Source organism: Homalodisca vitripennis, chromosome X (assembly GCF_021130785.1).
Source record: "Homalodisca vitripennis isolate AUS2020 chromosome X, UT_GWSS_2.1, whole genome shotgun sequence".
Taxonomy (NCBI): domain Eukaryota; kingdom Metazoa; phylum Arthropoda; class Insecta; order Hemiptera; family Cicadellidae; genus Homalodisca; species Homalodisca vitripennis.
The window spans coordinates 66,417,317-66,439,284 of record NC_060215.1 but is presented as its reverse complement, the minus strand read 5'-3'; the positions used below and the strand labels follow the sequence as shown (position 1 = coordinate 66,439,284).

At 33.7% G+C, this 21,968-nt stretch overlaps 1 protein-coding gene across 3 annotated transcripts in view; it reads left to right on the top strand.

Moving 5' to 3' along the window:
* Positions 1–21,968, top strand: part of LOC124369105 (laminin subunit beta-1) — a 109,637-nt gene that overhangs the window by 65,928 nt on the left and 21,741 nt on the right. For all 3 annotated transcript variants that reach the window (XM_046826852.1, XM_046826853.1, XM_046826851.1), the window contains 11 exons: positions 104–293; positions 3,512–3,655; positions 4,252–4,483; positions 6,538–6,701; positions 7,678–7,902; positions 9,581–9,780; positions 14,324–14,420; positions 16,434–16,625; positions 19,052–19,232; positions 19,595–19,779; positions 20,381–20,616. In XM_046826852.1, the coding sequence (XP_046682808.1) occupies positions 104–293; positions 3,512–3,655; positions 4,252–4,483; positions 6,538–6,701; positions 7,678–7,902; positions 9,581–9,780; positions 14,324–14,420; positions 16,434–16,625; positions 19,052–19,232; positions 19,595–19,779; positions 20,381–20,616 (2,046 nt within the window). The remainder of the gene's footprint in view (positions 1–103; positions 294–3,511; positions 3,656–4,251; positions 4,484–6,537; positions 6,702–7,677; positions 7,903–9,580; positions 9,781–14,323; positions 14,421–16,433; positions 16,626–19,051; positions 19,233–19,594; positions 19,780–20,380; positions 20,617–21,968) is intronic.

Genomic DNA, 21,968 nt, shown 5'->3' with positions numbered 1-21,968 from the left:
TAATAAGCAATTGAGTAAATACTGTATTAAATATTTTAGGTACATAAATTTATGTTTTTGGGAACCAGCAAAATTGTAAATACCAATTGTGATCTTTTTATAGATTGTATTGCTCCCGAGTTTGGAAAGTATTCCCTTCTTTGTGGGAAGTCCTATCGCAGACAATCGCAAGAAAGAATATATGCACTACCAGTGTGGCACTGCATTTTTCACTGTAATCAAAGGCCCCGTGTCTGACATATGCAAAAAATACCATTATAGCATTGGCTACTATGTATATGGAGGAGCATTTTGTAAGTTATAATTTAATTTCTTTAAACTTTAATTTTACTCTTATACTTGATGTCTATAAAACTCTAATGAAGATAGTCTTAATTTTAGTTTTAAATTTGTGCTCAAAGTTAGGTTTTTATATTCTTGTATTATAATAATATTCAGGCAATGGCAGTTGAATATTGTGATCCATAGGCTAGTATAGATTTCTTCATACTTGATTTGTACAACTTTACTATATTCATACAGCTTTGTATTCAGTTATCCTTTAAATATAAGATTTCTCTAATCTGTTTTTTTATATTATTTACAAAGAACAAAAAATACTTTCAGATTTCTGATAAAGATATATCAGAGTAATACTGCTATTTAATATAAAGAAAAGTGTAACCTTGCTGTTATAAAAATAAATATGAAAAAAATAATAAATAGACTTAAAATGTTATTCTGAAAGGAAATTATTGCAAGGAAATAAAAGCTGCTAAAGCACAAGATGTCGAACTAAACTTAATGAGCTCAGTGAACTTTTTATAAAGTGTGTGGGAGGTAGTGAAAAATGTTACAACACTAACTACTGAAAAAAATCAAATCTGAAACTCAAAATTTATGGTAAATTAACAGACAATGACTTTCAAGTGGTAAGCGAATTCAATAATTTTTTTCTCAACTGTGGCTGTACCAAGCCCATCTTTAATAAGTAACAGCCCTAACGAAAATTTAATAGTGAGACTGGTCTCTTCCATGGTTCTGTCTCCTGTGGGAGAGGTGGAGGTGGAACTCATTGTGAGGGATCTCAAGATGAAAAAGTCCAGTGACATCAACAGTCATTGTAAGTGTGGCTGATCAAGTGCTGCTTCAAGCATGTATTGATGCTATTTACTAAATTGATCAATCTTTCCTTCGCCCAAGGTGTTTTCCCTTTCGCTTTGAAGACAGCAGGAGTGGTTCCGATTTACAAAAAGGATGATTCTTGCATTGCTAGTAATCAATGTCCTGTTTACATCCTTCCAGTCCTGAGGAAAATTTTTTAAATCATTTTCATTAGAACTTTTCTTGTTCAGGTTATAAATTCTTAATCCTGAACAGTTTGGATTCAGGAAAAACAAATAGACTGTTAATGCTGTCACAATACTCATTAACTGTGTTGTTGATGGCTTGTAGCGTGGAGAACAAGTGGTCAGCATAATTCTCATCCTTTGAAAGGACGTTGACTGTGTACATGGAACTCATTGTGAGGGATCTCAAGATGAGGGATCTCATGTGACACTGTCGCATCAGTCATGGACAAGTGGTGTCTGAGGTCAGCCGCATAAATGGTTTTCGTTATACCTTAGTGGCAGAAAGTAGTGTTTGCAGGTCATGAACACCCTGTCAGGCAAAATAAAAATGTCCTATGTTGTTCCACAGGGCTCAATTCTGAGGCCAATCCTTTTTCTATCTACGTCAAGAGGTTGATTGAATACATCAATTCAAAATGGAACGGACGATACGATTCTCTGCATCAGATCAAACACAAAACAGGGTCTTAAGATCAAAGTCTTTACTGAATTAAATGCATGCATCAAGTACTTTTCAAAGATAAATCTGAAAACTGTATCCAAACTGAAGTAATCAATTTTTTTGACCATCGACAAGAAAACGAACACCCACCAATTGTTATGGTGGAAGAAGCTATCCTAGATGAAGCTGAATCCACCAAGTTTCTGGGGATGCCCCTGGACCGGGGACTGACCTGGACTGATCACATCGTCAGTGTTTGCTCAAAGATTGCCTGAGTCATTTATGTCTTACACAATCTAGCAAAAATCTGCCTGTTAGATGTACTGAAAACAGCCTACTTTGGCCTAGTACATCCACATTTAGCTTACAGTATGATACTATGGGTCAGGTGTTCTAAACATAGATTCAATAAAGTATTTGGAATAAAAAAAAAAAACTGTCATTATAATTTTGGAATTAAAACCCAGAGAATCTTGTAAAAATTGCCTTCAGGGAGCTTGGACTGTTGACCTTACCCAGCCTCTATATTTTTGATTTCACCCTCTACTTTCGATTCAAATGTGAACTCGTTTAGGGCAGTGATGTCCACCAATACGAGATCAGAAGTGGGCAATTTCAGAACTGAACAGCATGGAGACTATATCGAACATTTGCCATCTCAAGTTGGGCTCAAGATAACCAATAAGCTCCCTGGAGATCTCAATAAATTAGTGAACCCAAACAATTCAAATCTCGATAAAGACGCTTTATGTTGTCAAATGCATTTTACTCTGTTGATTAGTTTACAATTGGCCGCCAAAAAGAAAATTAGCATGTTATCATAATTTTATTCCTCCTTTATTGATATCCAAAACATCCAAAATACAAATATATTGTTAGGTTCACACATTAATATGTGGAATTTACTGTGCCTATGATAAATTAAGATAGGGTTAGTTTATAAAATGTTTAACCAATATTATAAAATGGCATTTACAATACAATTTTATCATATTACTATTATTATTATTCCTTAACTTAATATAGTATAATGCCAGTAATAAGCCCCAAAATACTTAGTACTTGTCTTACACAACAAGTTTCAAGACTACACTCTTATCTTCAGGTGTTACAATTAAATTAAAAGTATTGTAAAAATTCATTAGTTTTACATTTAATTACAGTTTAACTAGATTACATATAAACAAACCATTAGTTTTGTTTTTATTATTATTTTTTTTTTTTAATACATCTTTTACTTTTATGTATTTGCATTATAAAAAATATGAATATTATCTTAACATTATGAATTAAGACCATTTGTTTGTGGCCACCATTTTTGTGAGATTTTTTAATTGTCTTACCTAAACCTTAATAATTGAGTGCGACTTGAAAATGTTTGCCAATCCCTCTTCCCAAGGATCAAACTTTTGAAAACTGCCTCTCATATCCGGGAAGACCGTCTCAAACATATCAAAGATCTAAAATAACCAATGAGTTTTGAGGGGTGCAATTTACTTGTCAATCACCCTGTCTATGGTATAGGGGGATTCTACAGTCTAGGCATACTCAGAGTTGTCTAAGTTTGGTAAAACTAAATTTTCTGAGTAACAAAAACTAGATTTAATTTAAAAAGATTGTAATGAAAACTCAGAGTCCTCGTTATTACATGTCTTAAAACTGATTTCTAAATAGTAATCTAAATTTTGTTAATCCTTAATGTTGTAGTTTAACTGTATATTAATTGTTAATATTATAGCGTGCAGTTGTGACCCTACGGGCTCTCTGAGCAGCCTATGTGACCCAATGGGTGGTCGATGTCAATGTAAGCCCAATGTGGTGGGGCGCAGGTGTGATCGGTGTGCTCCTGGAACCTACGGATTTGGACCAGAAGGCTGTAAAGGTAAGAAAACTATTAGTTATTCCCTAAGTAGAATGGTGTTGTTACTGGTGATGATTATCAGTGTAAATGATTTTTGATTTCTCTAAATACTACAAAAATTAAGAACAATCTGTGTGGCTGTTTGGTGTATGTATATTAACAAGTCCTATGAAGTTAATCAAAAGAGGAATAGGAGAATGCTTTGACTGGTAATGAAGCTCCAGAGAGGCTCATTCTGTTTCAAAAGTCGCCTCCCTTTTTTCAGTTCAGTTTTGCCTGCCTGTCCATCGTAAAAATCTTTGATTTTTTGGTCATTTTTCTTTTCAAATACAGCATGAAATATATGAATGGGACTTTAATATACATTGTGTATAGTTAATGTCCAGTAATTCGCTTATTGCCCCTCAAAGTCACATATAAAACAAGCAATTTAAAACTGGATATTACACCAGTCATTTCTTCATTTAGTTTGATCTTCACAGAACATACTGAATACATCAAAATAACTATGAGGCAGTAAGTATTGGATGTAATGAGTATGTTTAAACACATACAAAAGATTCATAAATAATAAGTTTTTTTTTATTTTCTGAATATTTATTAATTTTTATTTTTAGCGTGTGACTGCAATTCGGTTGGAGCTCTGGACAACTTTTGTGATGTAAGCAGTGGACAATGCAAGTGCCAAGCGCAAACTTATGGGCGGGCCTGTGATCAGTGCCAGCCCGGCTCCTGGAACTATCCCAAGTGCCAGCGATGTCAGTGTAATGGCCATGCCGACACCTGTAACTCTGCCACAGGAGCATGTGACAGCTGCCGTGATTTTACTGTTGGCCACAATTGTGACAGGTAGGCCCAAGTACATTTTATTATATGTTTTTTGTCAATAAATATTAATTAGCTTCTCTTTATTTATTCACTTTTTTCCTCTACTTCTCTATATAATTTCCATTATTATTAAGGCACTTGTCGTATCTTGGGACCAGCTTTTGTATGCCGTCGTCAAAGTAGCTTGCCGCCAGACTGGACAAACACTGTTGCACAGACGTTTTTACTTCTTCATCATTGGAATGACGCTTCCCCGCCAAATGCGTCTTCAAGTGCAGAAACAAATGGTAGTTGCTAGGCGCTAGATCGGGACTGTATGGAGGATGGTCCAATTGTTCCCAGCCAAATGAAGTGATGAGCTCTTGCGTTCGATTTGCTGAATGTGGACGAGCAATATCGTGGAGCAAAACGACGCCAGCACTCAGCATGACACACCTTTTGTTTTGAATTGCGTGGCGTAGTTTTTTTAAAGTTTCACAGTACGCGGCTGCATTAATCGTTTCACCGCGAGGCAGAAAATTGACCAACAACACACCCTGTCTGTCCCAAAAGACAGTGTACATGATTTTCTGGGCAGAAATTGTTTGCTTGAATTTGACTTTCCTAGGGGATGTTGAATGCCGCCATTCCATTGACTGTTGTTTTGATTCTGGTGTAACGTAGGCTACCCACGTTTCTTCGCCTGTAACGATATGGCTTAACACATTCGAGTCTACGCTCGAGCCAGACTCGAGCGCCATTGTTTAAACCCCCGGCCGGCGCTCGAGCGTGACTCGAGCACAGCTTTGCCGATTGATATACGGAGTTGCTCGAGTGATATTCGAGTGCCGTCTGCTGCATTAGAAAGCCAGCGTTAATGGTCAGTTCAGAACAATTCCGCTAGGCGCTACTACGTCATACCCGCTTGAGGCTTTTGTTTATCCACTGACGTGGCCTGGCGCGTCGTCAGTCTGTCTACGACAACAATCATTTTTTTAGCATTTGAAATTTTTTTGGTAATTAAAATAATTATTTGTAAATATGTATATAGTAAATGCCTTTAAAAAAAATTGAAATTACTTGTTTTATTTATTCAAAAGTTAGTTTTCAAGTAACACAAGACATGCGGGAGTTTTTGATTTTCTTCAAAAAATGTAAGTTTTGAAATTTTTTTTAAAATTAATTACATTTTATAGGAATACAGTTTTACATATCATTTTAAAGAGGAAAGATAGAACTTTCAAGAAAATATAATATCTTAAACATAATATTTAACATTTTTCTAAAAACAAAATGTGAAAACCAATTAATTTATGCAGACCGGGTTATAACAACAGCAAATAGCGAGCCAGACTCCAATGTGTTAAAAAATCATCGCCCTCGTTACTGTAATGCTCGAGAAAACTCAATGCACTGCCCAATTGTTTGGTTTTGTGCTCATCATTCAACATTTTCGGTACCCACCGTGAACACAGTTTCCGATAATTTAAACATTCGGACACAATTTCGTAGAGAACACTTCTTGATACAACAGGAAATTTTTCAGCTAAGGACGAAATTGTGAACCGTCTGTTCTCTTTCACTTTGCAGTCCACTTTTTGAATGAGATCATCGGTAATGACTGAAGATCGCCCACTTCGTTCCTCATCATGAACGTTTGTGCGGCCATCTTTGAAGACCCTAACCCATTTCCGCACCATTCCTTCACTCATAATGTTTTCACCATAAACTCCACTGATTTGATGATGAATGTCAATTGCTTTTAAGCCTTTAGCACAGAGAAAACGAATCACAGCATGCACTTCACAGTCGGCGGGATTCTCGATAGTCGGCTGGATTCTCTATAGTCGGCGGCATTTTAAAATCACATAAACAAACAAAGACTCGATCAAACGGCGTTGTAATGGCGTCTGTAGCTTCCCAACTGATTTAGCTACACTACGCGCATGCGCTAAACGGCAACTACAGCGCTGCGGCGGCGTAATTTAAAAATGGTACTTAATTTTAAAATATGCCTTGTGTATATACATATATATATATTTCTTGATTATAAAATTAATTTGCTAAACAAGATATTATTAAAAATTCTTTAACAGGTGTATAGAGGGATACTACGGTGATCCCAGCTTGGCGGGAGATATTCCATGTCGTCCATGTCCTTGCCCCGGGACTCTCGAGTCAGGCCATTCCTATGCCGACCACTGTGAACTGGATCCTCAGTCTCAAGACGTAGTCTGCGAGTGCGATGAAGGCTATGCTGGTATGTATTTTATTTTTAAATCCTACAGTTAATACAATGAAATATCAATTACAGTGGTTGACCACTTCGTAATTCCCTCATAAATTTCCTACAAGTAAAAATTAAGAGCTGATGTGGTGTAACGTATTGGCCCACGATGGTTCAAGCAGTCATAGTGTGAACCAGACTTGATCTCTCAACCTCAGCACGGTTTAAAATTTGCAATATATTATTGGCAGTAGTTTTAATTAATACCGGTAAACTGTGTGCCAATAAACTTTCTGCAACTCTTTTGTGTTGTGGTTATGTAACAGGCTGTAAGTGAAAAATACTGTATAAGTGGTTGAAATTGATTGCCTGAGCTTATTTTTAGAAGAGTTCATGGTGATTCTCTGGGATATCAAAAAGTAAAGTTGTGATTAAAATAAAGTTAGAAGTAATGTGAATGAGTTTACCAAAAATGTCAGACTTTGTATGAATTTGCAGAAAATATGTTGATGATTGTAAGTAATTTGTTTTTAAAACTAAAAAAAGACTAACACAGTATATTTTAAAAAGGATTTCCCTTCTTTGATATTGATATGAATTTTACTATTTTTAAGCTAAACTATGCTCAAACATTAAAAGAATTATTAATGTTTATTAATGGCTAATAACTGAAAACGTTTTTTTTTTATTTCAGTTCTAATTTTATGTAGACTTGTTACGATTATTGTGTCATAATGGTTCCAGTTACCTGACCAAATTAGATGGAAATTTATAAAATTGTGTGTCTTGTAAAGTGTCTTCACATGTGTCACATGTATATACTATAACTTGTATTTAAATTCATGAAACATTACTTTAAATGTGTTTTCTTATTATGTATAGCCTTAAAAATGTAATTACCTTCCAATTTTATTCTTGATATTCAAGCCTTCTAAAAAAGTTTGAAATATAGTCTACATGGAGAATAATTTGATGTATATTATGATAATTAGTGTATTGTGTACTGCAGGGTCAAGATGTGATGTGTGTGCCGATAACTACTACGGAAACCCTGAGCAGGTTGGAGGCAGTTGTAACTTGTGTAACTGTAGCAACAACATGGACATATCACGGCCTGGCAATTGTGACCCTCACTCTGGCAAATGTCTGCAGTGTCTCTTCAATACTGAAGGGTTTAATTGTGAACGCTGTAAAGAAAATTATTTTGGTGACGCTATCAACCAGCTTTGCACAGGTATTCTTTTATTCTTCTGTATAGTTGTTAGTTAAATAATGTAGGTAAGACATTTCCATACTGTAAATAATAATATGCTATGGGTTAGTTAGGCTTGGAAGGGTAGATGTCGATTGGATGTTTTAAATGAATTTTGGATTGGTTTCATACTGGTTAAGTGTAACCAAAATACCCTTTGGGTACTTGGACATTTTTGAACACCCAGAAAGCTTGTGTTACCTAGGTTACATAAAACGTATCAGGTAATCTGGGGAAATTTGTTGACCTGGTATTAGTAGACAATCCTGCACTTTATTCAGTCTGGATCAAGCCCAAACGGTTACAGTTTTCTAAATTTATTTTCGGTCAAGACATGTAGATTCTCAAAACCAATACCATTCGCAATAAGCTATTAGATATCGACACAGCAATAATATTAGTAGCAGAAACTTATTCTCTAAAACAGTACCGTGCAGTTAAGGAAGTGCAAATATTTAATGGAGTATTTTTAGTAGAAAAAGTACTTGTTAATGGTAGACAGAGCAAGTTTTGTCTCCTTCATTTGAGTGAACATCCCTTATCTCAATAGCAATATTTGGGTAGATTTTTCTTATTTCAGACCAAAACAAAGATTCTATCATTTTCATTTTAGTGTTTTATTTTTATTTCTTTTTTATTTTAGGTGGTCATCTCTTCTTTGTATTTGTACTATTTTGCTGAGTAGAATTTAGCTGTTAATTACTGTTGGTGATTTCCAATAATTTTTATATTTTTATAATATTGTATTCAGCATTATTACACCTTTGGCCATGCCCTTAATAATCCTTAAATTTTGCTGTGAATTTAATCAGTATTTAATCAGTCCATTGATTGGTTTACTATATTTTTTCGGTCGTCAGTTCATAAATCTAGTAATAATTTATTAACTTACCCATTGTGAAAGAAATGTTATATTGAAACTAATATAACTTAATTACACAAAATTGGTTAATTTATTTTACACTAGGTCAAGTTCAGAATTCTAATGAGATTTTCATTTTTTTATTAGTAGCTATAGTATTTTGCTTTATCTAAAATATGACTATCATTTGTCCTCTTATATCCATCTTCATCTCGAAATAGTTTACCATACAACTTACTTAAAATTAATAGGAACACAGAGAATTCAAAGTAAAAAATGTATTATATTTTCAAAGTATCATCAATATAAGTAATGTAAATTAAATTTGTCTGGAGATTAAATTCAAATGTATTGAACTGGGTGAACTCTTAATAGTTGAGTTTTAATTGGTATGTGAAAATTAAAAATGAAACAAGGTATTTGTACTCATAACTTTAATTACACACTGTATTTTTAACATTTATAAATATTTAGCGGATGTCCAAAAAACGGTTGAAATATGTGGCCACAAATTTTTAGGGAGTAAAACATACTTCCTGCAATCAGAATAATGGTATAGAATTTTCAAATAACATTACTTGGTAGTGAACAAACCAACTATATGCAATAACATGTTCTAACTTGCATTGTTAAGGAGAACATGCAATGTGAATTACACATTATAAATAATCCTTTTTTATGAAAGATTTAAATTATGAAACTTTTCTCTTTAATATGCCATGTTATATAATATACAGTTTGTTATTGTTAACAGTGATCTACAACAAATAAAGTTATTTCAATTTTTTAATGTTATAGAATGCGTTTGCAGTATTCTGGGGACGAACAATTCAGCAGGACCATGTGATGGGATCACAGGTCAGTGTCCATGCCTGCCCAATGTAATTGGAGCCGAATGTGATGCCTGTAAAGAGAACCACTGGAAGATTGCCAGCGGCATGGGTTGTGAGGCATGTGACTGTGATCCTAACGGGTCATACTCTGACCAATGCAATCAGGTAATTAAGCTGTCAAACTTTACTGTATTATATCATTCATTTAGCACAGCATCATTCTAATTTTTAATGGTAGCAAGTAGTAATCATTACAATTTTCAATCTTTACAAAATGCTTAACAAAATAATCATCCAGTTTTAATCAAGTTTAATATACTTTTTGTGCCTTATAGTATTGTTTTCTTAACTAGTGACTTTATTATTATGAGTAATAATGAAATCAGGAGAGTATGGAGGGAAGCGTAAGAGCGCTCAAATGTTTTTAGAACACACAATAACAATTATTTTATATATTTAATATTTATATATATATATTTGAATATGTTAACAAGAAAGTGTATTAATTTTCTCTTTAATATTTATTGTTACAATTTAAATAGATTTCATCATAGGTATCAATATTAATGAATCTAGAATACATTCATAATTACTTGCAATTATCTCTCTCTCCCTCCCTCCCTCTTAGAACAAGAAGCTGAGAAATTGCACTTAAAGTCAAAGTCAAAAATTCTTTATTTACAATTTTGTTAAGAAATGTAATGCTGTCAAAATTGCATAGTAGGTATTTCTGTTGGCCTTGCTTTACATTGTTTATGTTTTTCGTTGTAGTGAAGAATTCTTCCAGTATGTAAAGTGGTCGTTCCATCAGCCAGTCATGCAGTTGTTTCTTGAGTTTCGTAGAGCTGAGGTTCCTCATGGATTCAGGTAGTGCATTATATAATTTGTGTCCCATGTATGATGGCTTCTTGCTGGAGTGTGGAGTGGTGAATTGGAAGGATGTAGTCTGGCTCGTCTTGTATTATAACTGTGAATATTTTCTCCTCGGTTGTAATCCTGTTGGTATGTGTAGATAATCACATTGTGTATGTATAGACAGACCACTGTTAGGATTCCCAAAGTTTTGAAAGATTCTCTGCAACTCTCTGTTGGTGTGAGATGTGCAAGTATTCTGATGACTTTCTTTTGCAGGTTTAAAATTTTGCTTGGTTGTACCGCCCCATACTGACAATCTGTATCTGATGTGAGATTCCACAAGTGCATAGTAGGCTGTTTTTGCAATATCTAGCCCTCCAACCCACATCAGTCTTCTCACCACAAAAATGCCTGACCCTATCGTCTTACTTAGGTTATTAGTGTGGTTGGTCCAGGATGGATCTGATTCTATAGTGATTCCCAGTAGTTTGGTTTCACTTTAAACCCAGAGATCAGGAATTTCTGGGATCTCATCTTGTCATCGACTAAAGTTGATGCAGATTGTTTTCTGTGGGTTTATTGCCAGGCCATTTTGGAGACAATACTGAAGAGTTTTATTTGTTGATGAGATGATTTCTGACTGAAGGTCTTGTGGAGTTTTTGTATGGTATATGAGTGTGGTGTCTTCTGCATACATTATTGTCTCTGCATTGGTATCATTTATGAAAGATGGGAAGTCATTTGTAAATAGGAGAAAGGGAAAGGGACCCAGGACTGAGCCCTGTGGCATTCCTCTTGATGATGGTCCAGCACTGGATCTGAAGGTTTTTTTCCATTGGCTGTATTTTGTATTTCTACAAACTGTTTGCGCCCTTCAAGATAGCTTGCTATCCAGCCCCCTGATTTCCCTCTGATGCCCAGGGTTTCCAGCTTAATCAAAATTTGATCATGTCCTTCTTAGTCCTAAAAGGACCTTTGAGTTTCCGGAGTAACAGTATATTCTGGATGGGGTAAGATTTGGGGTTGGGGTCTACCTCCTGTCAAGATCCTCGAGGAAGTATTTTGGGCATTAATCTTAGTCATGTCTCCCTGGAAGAAGGGAAGCCAGCTCCGTACCAGCGTCTCCAGTTAAAACAGGCAGGGGGTGGTATGCCCTTATATCTAGGCTAGCAAGAGCACTTAACACTTTGAGTGCTGGCCCTAAATGACATGTAACTCTGTAGAATGCTGGGCGTTTTTGGCGGTTTTCAAAAATGTATTTAAAAAAAAGTATTTAAGGTATGAGAAAAATACTTACATGCCTTAATTCAGCTTACTTTCGTCTTTCTTTTAACGTGAGATTGTTAGTGGTTTTTTAAAAAACTACACATAAAAAATGTTTTTTTAAAACATATATTTTTGGAAAAAAATTATTTTTTGAGTCAGTTTTTTTATCTAACTTACTAAACTAAGCATATATACAATTATTTACAATGACCCATTTACAAATATAAACTGTCCTTTGAATAATACAAATCATGTTTTTATGTTTTGTAGTTTTTTGACAAAAAACTATGGCGTCATATTGATGCGTCGGCATCACTTTCGCTGTCAGCACTGTTTTCAGCATCTGTAACATAATAATATATTATGTAAAATATGAATATATTTTCATTTTATTCATAAGAATAGAATATTAGTTGAATAAAGTTAATTTATTATAATACAAATTATAGTTTGATTCACGAAAACAATAACATAACCAAACTTTTAGACTGATGTTTATATGATAAATAGACTTACTTATTCTTACCTGAAGTATGTGTCTAATCTTCATCCATTAAATCAGGATCAATGTCAGAATCGTCAAAAATACTATCTACACCAATAAAACTATCTTCATCTAATACATCACTGATCGCAACGTCGTTCAAGCTGCGAGAAGCCATGATTGCGACATCGACTGCCGGCTGCAACGAACGTCACGTCAGCGGCACGTAAACAACGCGACCGAAGTTGCTTTGTCCTTAAACTCATACAATACATCTGACGCTTTCTAGCGGTTAATTGTGTTACTAAAAACCCAAGTAACATTGTAGAGTAGGCAAAACCCGTTTAAATACGGACAATGTAATATAATACCAATTGAAATGACAACCACGTAAAACTACGGGATTAGCATTCTTCGGAAGTTTCGCCGTTCCGTAAAATTACGGGATTAGCACTCTAAGTGTTAACAATTAGAGAGCCCCACCAACAGTCATCTCCCACTGTAGACTCTAGACCTTCGACATTGAAAGTAATGGCTGTCAAGACACAAAGTATTGAGTCAAATTATAACTGAGGCATAATGTGTTTGTTCTTCAAGAGGGCAACACAATGTCAGAACTATTCTTTAATTCATTTTGTTTTAACTTTCATAAATATTGACATATTAGAGAAAATTAAAATTTTGAAGAAATCAATCCAAAATTAAAATACAGTATTTTTAAGTGATCAGAGAAAGTTCAGAGTTTTGTGAAAAAATCTTGAATTTTGTGAATCTGGGTTAAGGATTTGATGACTTGCATCCATTCAAATTTCAAGATGTGTCTTATTGGGTGTTTTGAAGACTGTAATAGTTTTATGGAGTATTATTCATTAAGATCTGATAATTAAGATTAAGCTTGAAATTAAATCACTTAGATCTGCTTTATCATCACCCTCTGGTTTTTGCTGCAAACGTTCAAACTATTTACAGTACAGTATTTCAATGTAGTAAAAGCATTTAGGAAAACTTAAAGACGGCATGAGAATAAATTAATAGTGCTGTTTTTCTAGTTTATTACTATGTAAAATGCATTGCAAAATATCACTCATGGATATTGTGTTGTTTGCCATAAATGTCAATCTAACTTCGTGCAGTGTGTTGTCAGCATTACTAAGCAGCCCGTTGACATCACATGGCACGGTGTCAGCACTTTTGAGGGTTGAAGACTTTGCTATTCTGGAAATGTTTATTTTTAACAAATTGTTGCTTTTTTATTGACATGAAAATAAACCAATAAAAAGTATGTTTTCCTGCTCAAAATTAGTTTTTTAAATTATATTTTTAAAATGTTACCTTGTCCGTCTTATTAATCCCTTAAGGAGACAAGGAATAATACAACAGTTTTGGCCTGGTGGTATTAGCATGGAGCTGCCATCCCCCTCAGTTATCAGTCATTCACATTTACCACTGAGCTATCAGAAATATAAGTTTTAAAATGAATTAAAAACATTTATGAAGTAAAAGTAATTATTGTATTTGGAATTTGCATGCTGGCTCACATAATTTGTGAAATGGACATGGAAAACTGTACATAAATTCTGTCAGAGTAGTACCCTAGGATATACCAGTAGTTTCCAAATTTCAGTTTTGTTAGTTTAATTGATGTATTTATAATAACAAATTCCCTGGTGAGTCAGTTTTTCTGGAGAAACCCTGTTATTTTAATGATTATACTATTTTTGAAGTTCACTAAAATGTAGCTGTCATATGCTAACTGTCAAAATAATAATAATATCAAAAGGTTCATCATATTAGAAAGTTAACTGGTAAATTTAATCCTAAAGACAATACTTTCTGAAAGCGTGTTTCTAAAAATAATACAACTACTACCAAATAATCTAACAGTTAGGCTGCCACTGGTTCACATTTTAAGAAACAAAACTTGAATAATCTTTGAGATAAAAAAGATTTATCAGGCTGGCAAACTTAACTGCATATTTTAATAATACATTCCTTCTTATCTTATTTTCCTATTGTACAAAAATATACATAGGCTTACAAAAGATAAAATATCAATGAACTGCTTAGTCTTGTTATAATGATTAATGATTGACTGTTGTGCAGTATGACGGGCAGTGTCAATGCAAGTCAGGCTTCGGAGGGCGACAGTGCAATCAGTGCCAGACCAACCACTGGGGAGATCCTAATGTTGAGTGCAAACGTAAGTTTCTTACTAGATTAAGGTTAACAACTGACTGCTAGAGAATTGAAAATCATATCTAATAATATACATGTAATCACAAAATAAAGGTGGTAAGTTAATAAAAATAAAGAATCTTGCGACAAATAATTAAGTATGAGAATATGCAATTAGTGTGTTCCACTCTTAGTCAATCAGATGTTGAGTAGTCATCATATGGACTTGATTATTCAAACCTGTGGCTATAATTGTGTTTATATAAAACATAATCCAGGACCCATATCCTCACATTAGAAAGTTCTGAATCATGTATCATTAACAATTTTTCATTTTCTCTTATGTTCATAAAATTTAATTCGAATAGACTTATGTTGTACTCAGTTAGCCTTAACCAAAATTGTGCAACCAAGAGTATCACACTCATTGTGTTAGTTTTTATGAGGCCACACAAAATTCCAGATTTTTTTATCTAGTATGAAGGCCATTCTTGTGTTAGCAGGCATCAACCTCCAATTTTTTTAATAGTTATATAAATTGCTAAAAGTATTTGCATATTTAATTGTATAACTGTTTGTTGATGTTGTTGAAGTTACAGTGTTAAAACTAGTATTAGCTGTTATGCCTTAACTCTTGTATATTCACATTTAAATGTCCTTACAAGCACAATATATAATTATTCCAAATGTAAGGTATAATTCAGGACATTAAATATCCGCATATAATGCAATAAAATAGAATCCATTGTAAAACTTGGCACCTCAAATAATATAAAGTTGTGTTGTTCAGTATGTTTTCACTAGCAGTTATAAATTTCCAAAAGCCCCTGTATTGCATATATTTTAATCAAGGACATAAAATAGGATAGGATATAAAATAATATTTATAAAAAAGTATAATCTTTACCTGCTGAAATATTAACCCATTGACATGCTACTTTTGGGTGACCTCTGAGCACCCAGGAATACTTATTTTTTCATTTTTTTACTGGTTTTACAGACAAATAACAATAGCTTGAGATATATAGCATATCTAGTTACCAAACTACACTTTTAAGTGTTATAAATGTGTTAAAAAAGGATATATTGATATACTATTATATAATACATACTACATTGGCATTTGAAAAATATATAAGTATAGTATGTTACCTTGAAAAATGTGTTTTGAGAAACTCTATTATTGTCACTATTTACAATGACCTGGATAAACAATATTTAGGTGTCACTGCTACGCAATTTGTACACAACTTGGACTACAGCTGTGAATTTCTCACATGATTGTCAAAATAACAACAAAAATCATTTAGTTGCAAAAAAAATATTCTGTACAGTAATACCAATCAGAAACATTAAATATAAGATGGAATAGCACTATGAAGAGTTTAGTGCTGCTGTCTAGCAGACAACATTAAAACTACATAGCCAATGTTTCATGACAAGACTGTCTCATCACATCATGATTGTAGTACCATTATATTACTGGTGGTTTGCTCTAGCATGCCATTAGTTTAAGATAGAGTTGGTAACAAAGTGATGTTGGTGATGAAAAAAATGTATTCTGTCAAATGTTGGTTATTCGAAGCACTGTGGGAAATTCCATATATTAACAATGGACAACTAGACCATCAGGTCTGTGTGATAGTCACTTTAACTTTGGTGATTTTAAGCTGTTATCAATCCTCATCACTGAACTAATTATATTACGTTTTCTTTTTTGTTATTGTAACAATTTAAATCCAACACTGATAATATGAGTTCTTATTACTTAAATAGCATTTATGTTGGTAACATCATAAATAAAAAGAAACATCAATGTTGTGAATAGTGTTTGGGTATAACATGCAGATATACCCTTAAAACAAGATCATAAAGGTAAAAATCTGCCATTGTTACATACAGTGTGTTTGTCCTTGAATGGAAGTAAAGAGAAAACTAGCTGGTAGTATTTTGTTGTATGAATAAAAGTACTTTTTATTGTGCAACAAACAATTGATAAAAATATGTTTTAAGTGTGAATATGTGTTGTTGTATGCAGCTTGTGAGTGTAACCCAGAGGGATCAGCTACACTACAGTGTAACCGTGACAATGGTTCCTGCATTTGCCTCCAGGGCATAGGTGGCTACAACTGTGACGTATGTGCTCGTGGTTACCTTGGATCTGCCCCAAATTGCAGTCCTTGTGGAGAATGTTTTGACAACTGGGATGCCATCCTCAACAATCTATCAGGTAATTCTTCTCTGTGACAGATTTTTAGAACTCTTGTTAATCATTTTTCTTGAAGGCGTGCAAATACGAGTATTATATGTGAAAATCAGCATTCTGAATAACAAATAAATAGTTTGTCACATTACAAGAACAGTTATTGAACTTATCATTAAAATATATACAAATTCCTCAAAAAAGGCCCTTCCTTCATTTACAGATCAGCTCCAGCAAGTTTTTCAGGTATTGAATACACCACAGTAGACCTTTTCCAGAATGTCCCTTAAAACTGCAGTGCTAGGTCCTTAGGTATTCTAAATAATCTCTAAATGCTTTGCCATGGAAACATAAAGAAGTTGGGGGAACCATGTATGGAGGCTGGGGAATTATTAACAGCCCAGCTTTGGCCAGAAATTTGGTTTTGAGGAAAACGATTTAGGGCTGTGCATTGTCATGATACAACTTTCAGTCCTTTGTAATATTCAGCTGGATGCATTAACCCCTGAATTTCACTTCCTCCTGCATGTTCAAATTGTCCGTAAGGATCTCATGAACTCATGATCTCATAGGTTTTGAAATGTTATTAGTTGTGATAGTAAACAGTCAATCATCGGTCTGTGTTCAAAGGTTTATTCACTAGTATCAAATTGTTGTGCATAGTGCTCATTGATGGCCATCTGGTGTGGGCTTAGTTGCAGACATCTTCCTAGCCTTCAAAAAAGACCAGAACACTTGCAGATCCAATATTTTCCAACATGAGCATTTTCTTTAAAAGCTGTATTGATCATTTTAAGAGTTGTTCCTGCCAAGTTTAACACAAAACTTTATCACCATCCTTTGTTCCAATGTTCTGCTCTTGGATTGGCATGGAGTGCTGGATTTTGTGTTTTTGAGGTCCTGTGCAAATGTTTTCAAATAACCGACTCAGAATTCGTTAGCTGATTTCCCCCTCTATCATTCCTAGATCGGGGGTGCACTTAACATACAGTCAGTCATTTCTAAATATTCCCAACTTCCTTTACTGGTAAAACATGAATACTTGAAAAATTAATACTAATCACAAGAGCATCAATGATTATTGCAACGTATATGAAAAATCTAACAAAACTGATATTTCCATCTCTCCATTTATCTATAGAAACATTCTTGATCATTCATTTACAGCAATTTATAGATTTCCCAATAAAACTTAAGAGAATGAGAAAAAAATAGGAGAGAGTTTGAAATATCAACTTTCGTGTTGCTTAGTAACAGTATAACAGTCTTTGACTCAGCTCTAACCAACTTCTTGATATCTGAAAGAGCACGTGTTACAATAAAATATTTTGGTCCCACAAATGTTTCATCTGCAGTCTACAGTTCAAAATATACAAAAATATGTGTTTCATTCTATAATTAGAGACAAAATCATACATTGCTGTAGCTAGTTCCGTAATTTAAGTTATCAATTCTAAAGTTTTTTTTACAAACGCATATCATAACATAAAGAGTTACAATGGCACAGAACTTGGATTTAAGATCTTAGTAGAAATATTCATTTTAAGGTATCCTAAGTTGAAAATATCATTGTAGTCCTGACTTATCTTGTATTTATAATATTTACAACTATTAACAGTGTCACAGTTATAATGCAAGGACACCAAGTCAACTTTTAACCCTTTACTTAACATGAATCAACTTAACTACATCATCCTGACTGTTGTAATCTCCTGACTGTTGTTGTGTTGTTGTTACACACTCACTATAACTTTTAAGAAAAGGGGTTAAAAACTATACTCTGTATAACCAAAATGTAATAAAATAATGTGTTTACTGTATTTATTTTTAATAGTATTATGTACCTGCCAGAGGTCACATTGATAGATCAATTTCATTACATTTTACATGTAACTTTAACTTGTGAATGTTGTTTTGTATTGTTGTTCAAACAATTGTATACCACAGAATTAATAAATTACAAACTTCTCTGATATTTGAAATTACTGTAAATAAAATTACTTTATTCATAAAATAACATGGTTAGGTGTGGCTAGAGGGGATCATGATCTTATAAGGTTAATTTTAAAATGTTTGTTTAAAGTTGTGTTTTAAAAAGAGTGCAAATGTATTATTAAATAAATAATTGAAAAAATCATTAAAATGACATTTTTACTTGACGATTAAAATTTTATACAAACATAAAACAGGGACCATAATATACAAAAATCTTTGTTGTATTTACATAAAACCAACTGCCATAAAGTTTTTATCATTTATATAATTTATTATACTAATTCTTTTGAATAGCTAATGATTGAAGCTGTAAAGATTGAAACTTTATTCAGAATAAACTGTTGATGATTTTTTTAGTAATCCTTGTATTATGGTATTTAATTGTATCTATTGGGGACAGATCAGGTGCACAAATATTAAGGATCAATGAATTAACCTTGACTGAATTTTGATTTCAGAGGAAACGGATAAGGTGATTCAAGCCGCTCGTGAAATAAAGCGAACCGGAGCTACTGGTGCCTATACTCAAGAATTTGACATAATGGAGAAAGAACTGAAGGATGTGAAACAACTTCTGCAGAATACCACCAAAAGTACCATAGATCTTGGTCATATTGATACTTACATTGATAAGCTGAGGTAACTAATTCTCTAGTCTCTGTATTTGTATATTCTGTTGTGTACTTATTTGCATATTCTGTTGTTTACTTGTGATACTTGTGTAACGATTGAGCCATATTGCCCTTAAAACATCTGTAAAGAGATATATTAACAAATTAATAATTGGTTTAGCAGTTTTTTTTTATTGCAACATATTGTTATAGATCAGTGATTTTTCATACAAGTAAAATTGACAACAGTGTAGGAAACATAGATGGGGGATTCGGATGCATGAGCTACCATCGGAATATCTATGCCTATGCTGCTCTAGTAATAGTTATTTATACAACATTTATTGCGCCGAATAAACAGAGTTGATGTTGGTTCTTGTGGTGTTACAGAGTAGGCCTAAAGGAATCTCACGACAGTCTAAATGGAGTGGGAAAAGAACTGGAGAACGCAACTCAGCGGATATATTTGTCAAACCTGGCTCTAGCAGACTTGCGTGTTAAAGTTAATGTACTCAAGGAAACTGCCTCTGCACTCAAAGCTAATGCCACTCATCTTCAAGAGAGTAATGTTGAAGGTTTGCACATTTATATATTCATTTTAATATATGAATTAGGTTCAATTATAACTATCTTATCCTAAGCTGTATCAGTGACTAAAAAAATAAATGTTCTTTTATTTTAGATAGCTGTATATAACAGGCTTCCTAAATAAAGTCTATATAATAATTAAAAATGCAATGTTTAATTCACAAAGTAAAAATATTTCAATAACTCCCAAATACATCTTATTGTGCACTATGTTGTTTTTTATTACTCAAGTTTCTGTTTGGTTAACTTCAGCTAACTATCTTTGGTTTGATACAATGTTTATTGCTGGTACAGAGTTGATTTAGAATAGTAAAAAATCAAACTTGCAATTAGATTTTCAGAATGACATGTTAGACATCGCACATCTTGTTTGGTACAGTCAGTGGTGGAGTTTGTATAGTACACTCATTCTGCTTGGAAAACACTATATTAATTGTTTTAATGTTTAAACAGTTATCAAGGATTTGAACAAAACTAACATGTACATGTAGTTTTTCATGTTTAGAAAAAGTTGAAAACTTGATTTATGACAAACCATATACTGAACTTCCCAAATATTATTAAACAGTAAACTACTGTTATGTACAGGTGCCTTGAACCTGACTCGGGAGGCTGCAGATCATTCTCACCAGATTCAGGCCAAGGGCTCGGAGACACAAGATGAGATAGCCAAGGCTGAGCGTCAGTGCAAACGAACCGAGGCACTTGTGGGCCGCACTTCCACCCAATTCACCCAAGGTCAACAGGACAACTCTCGAGCTGTTGACAAACTGGACCAAGAGCTCACCCAGCTGGAACGCAACATTCCTGAGCTCAACAATCAGGTTAATAATTGTATCATATCATTACAACACCTATACAGTAGGCTGAGCTGTTGACAAACTGGACCAAGAGCTCACCCAGCTGGAACGCAACATTCCTGAGCTCAACAATCAGGTTAATAATTGTATCATATCATTACAACACCTATACAGTAGGCTGAGCTGTTGACAAACTGGACCAAGAGCTCACCCAGCTGGAACGCAACATTCCTGAGCTCAACAATCAGGTTAATAATTGTATCATATCATTACAACACCTATACAGTAGGCTGAGCTGTTCGTATATTAAGAGAACTTCAATTTTGATATAGTTTCTCTACATAACAAATACGTAACTTAACAAAATTCTTTATATACAAAATAAAATGTTTTTAACTCTTTATAAAATAATAATATGATAAATATAAATAAAAAACATGGGTACACCCTATTTCACTCTGTGTGTAGATTGTGAAGGAAACAGGATTTTTCCGGACATTTGCCAGTTCAGTGATACAAAATATCAGTAACACTATGTTTCGAGATCTGCAATCTGATCTTTTCTTCAAGTGAATAAACTATCCTAACACCTCATAATTATAATCTAGGTTAAAATAAACAAATCATACCAGACTGTTGTGACATGCATAAGTCAGGAATCACAACCACCATGTTGTGTGTTAACTTCACTAACTCTAAAACATGCACTTAATAAAAACAAACACAACACTAATTATTAAAACTGAACTACAGAATATGTAGCATTACTAATTTTTTGTGTCACTAAATGATGGCAAATGTCCGTAAAAATCCTGTTTCATTCACAATCTTTACATCGTAAAAACAAACCTCAAACTGTGTAAGTTATTCAGTTTGGAATGACTGCAATTATAGAAACAATAACTACATGGCTGGTCTTCATATTCATTTTTTTTTTATAGGACCGCTATTTATGATAATCTGATATGTCTATATTCAATGCGGTGCCACCAAGCAACACTAACCCTTTGCACTCGGATTTGAACCTTAGTAATTGTCCTCCCAGTTCATGGGACCACTATGGGTGGGCATGGGTGTACTCGTATCTCATATCAGAGATTTATGACCACGTTATGTTCCTCAGCTCTCTTAATGACCCTCGATGTTTTCCCTTCCTTCAATGTATCTTGTCAGGCCACTAAGTGTGGTCCACTATATTGCGCAGTTATAAAATTCAATCCTTATCCAGTTGTGGCTGGAAAGTGCTGCAATATCTCAGCCAAATAAGGAACTAAATTCATATTTCTTTATTTGCAGCAAATACAATATTTTGCAAGTAAAAGTACTTAGGTAAAACTATTAACTTAAATTATATACTACCTGCATGTTTAAGAGAA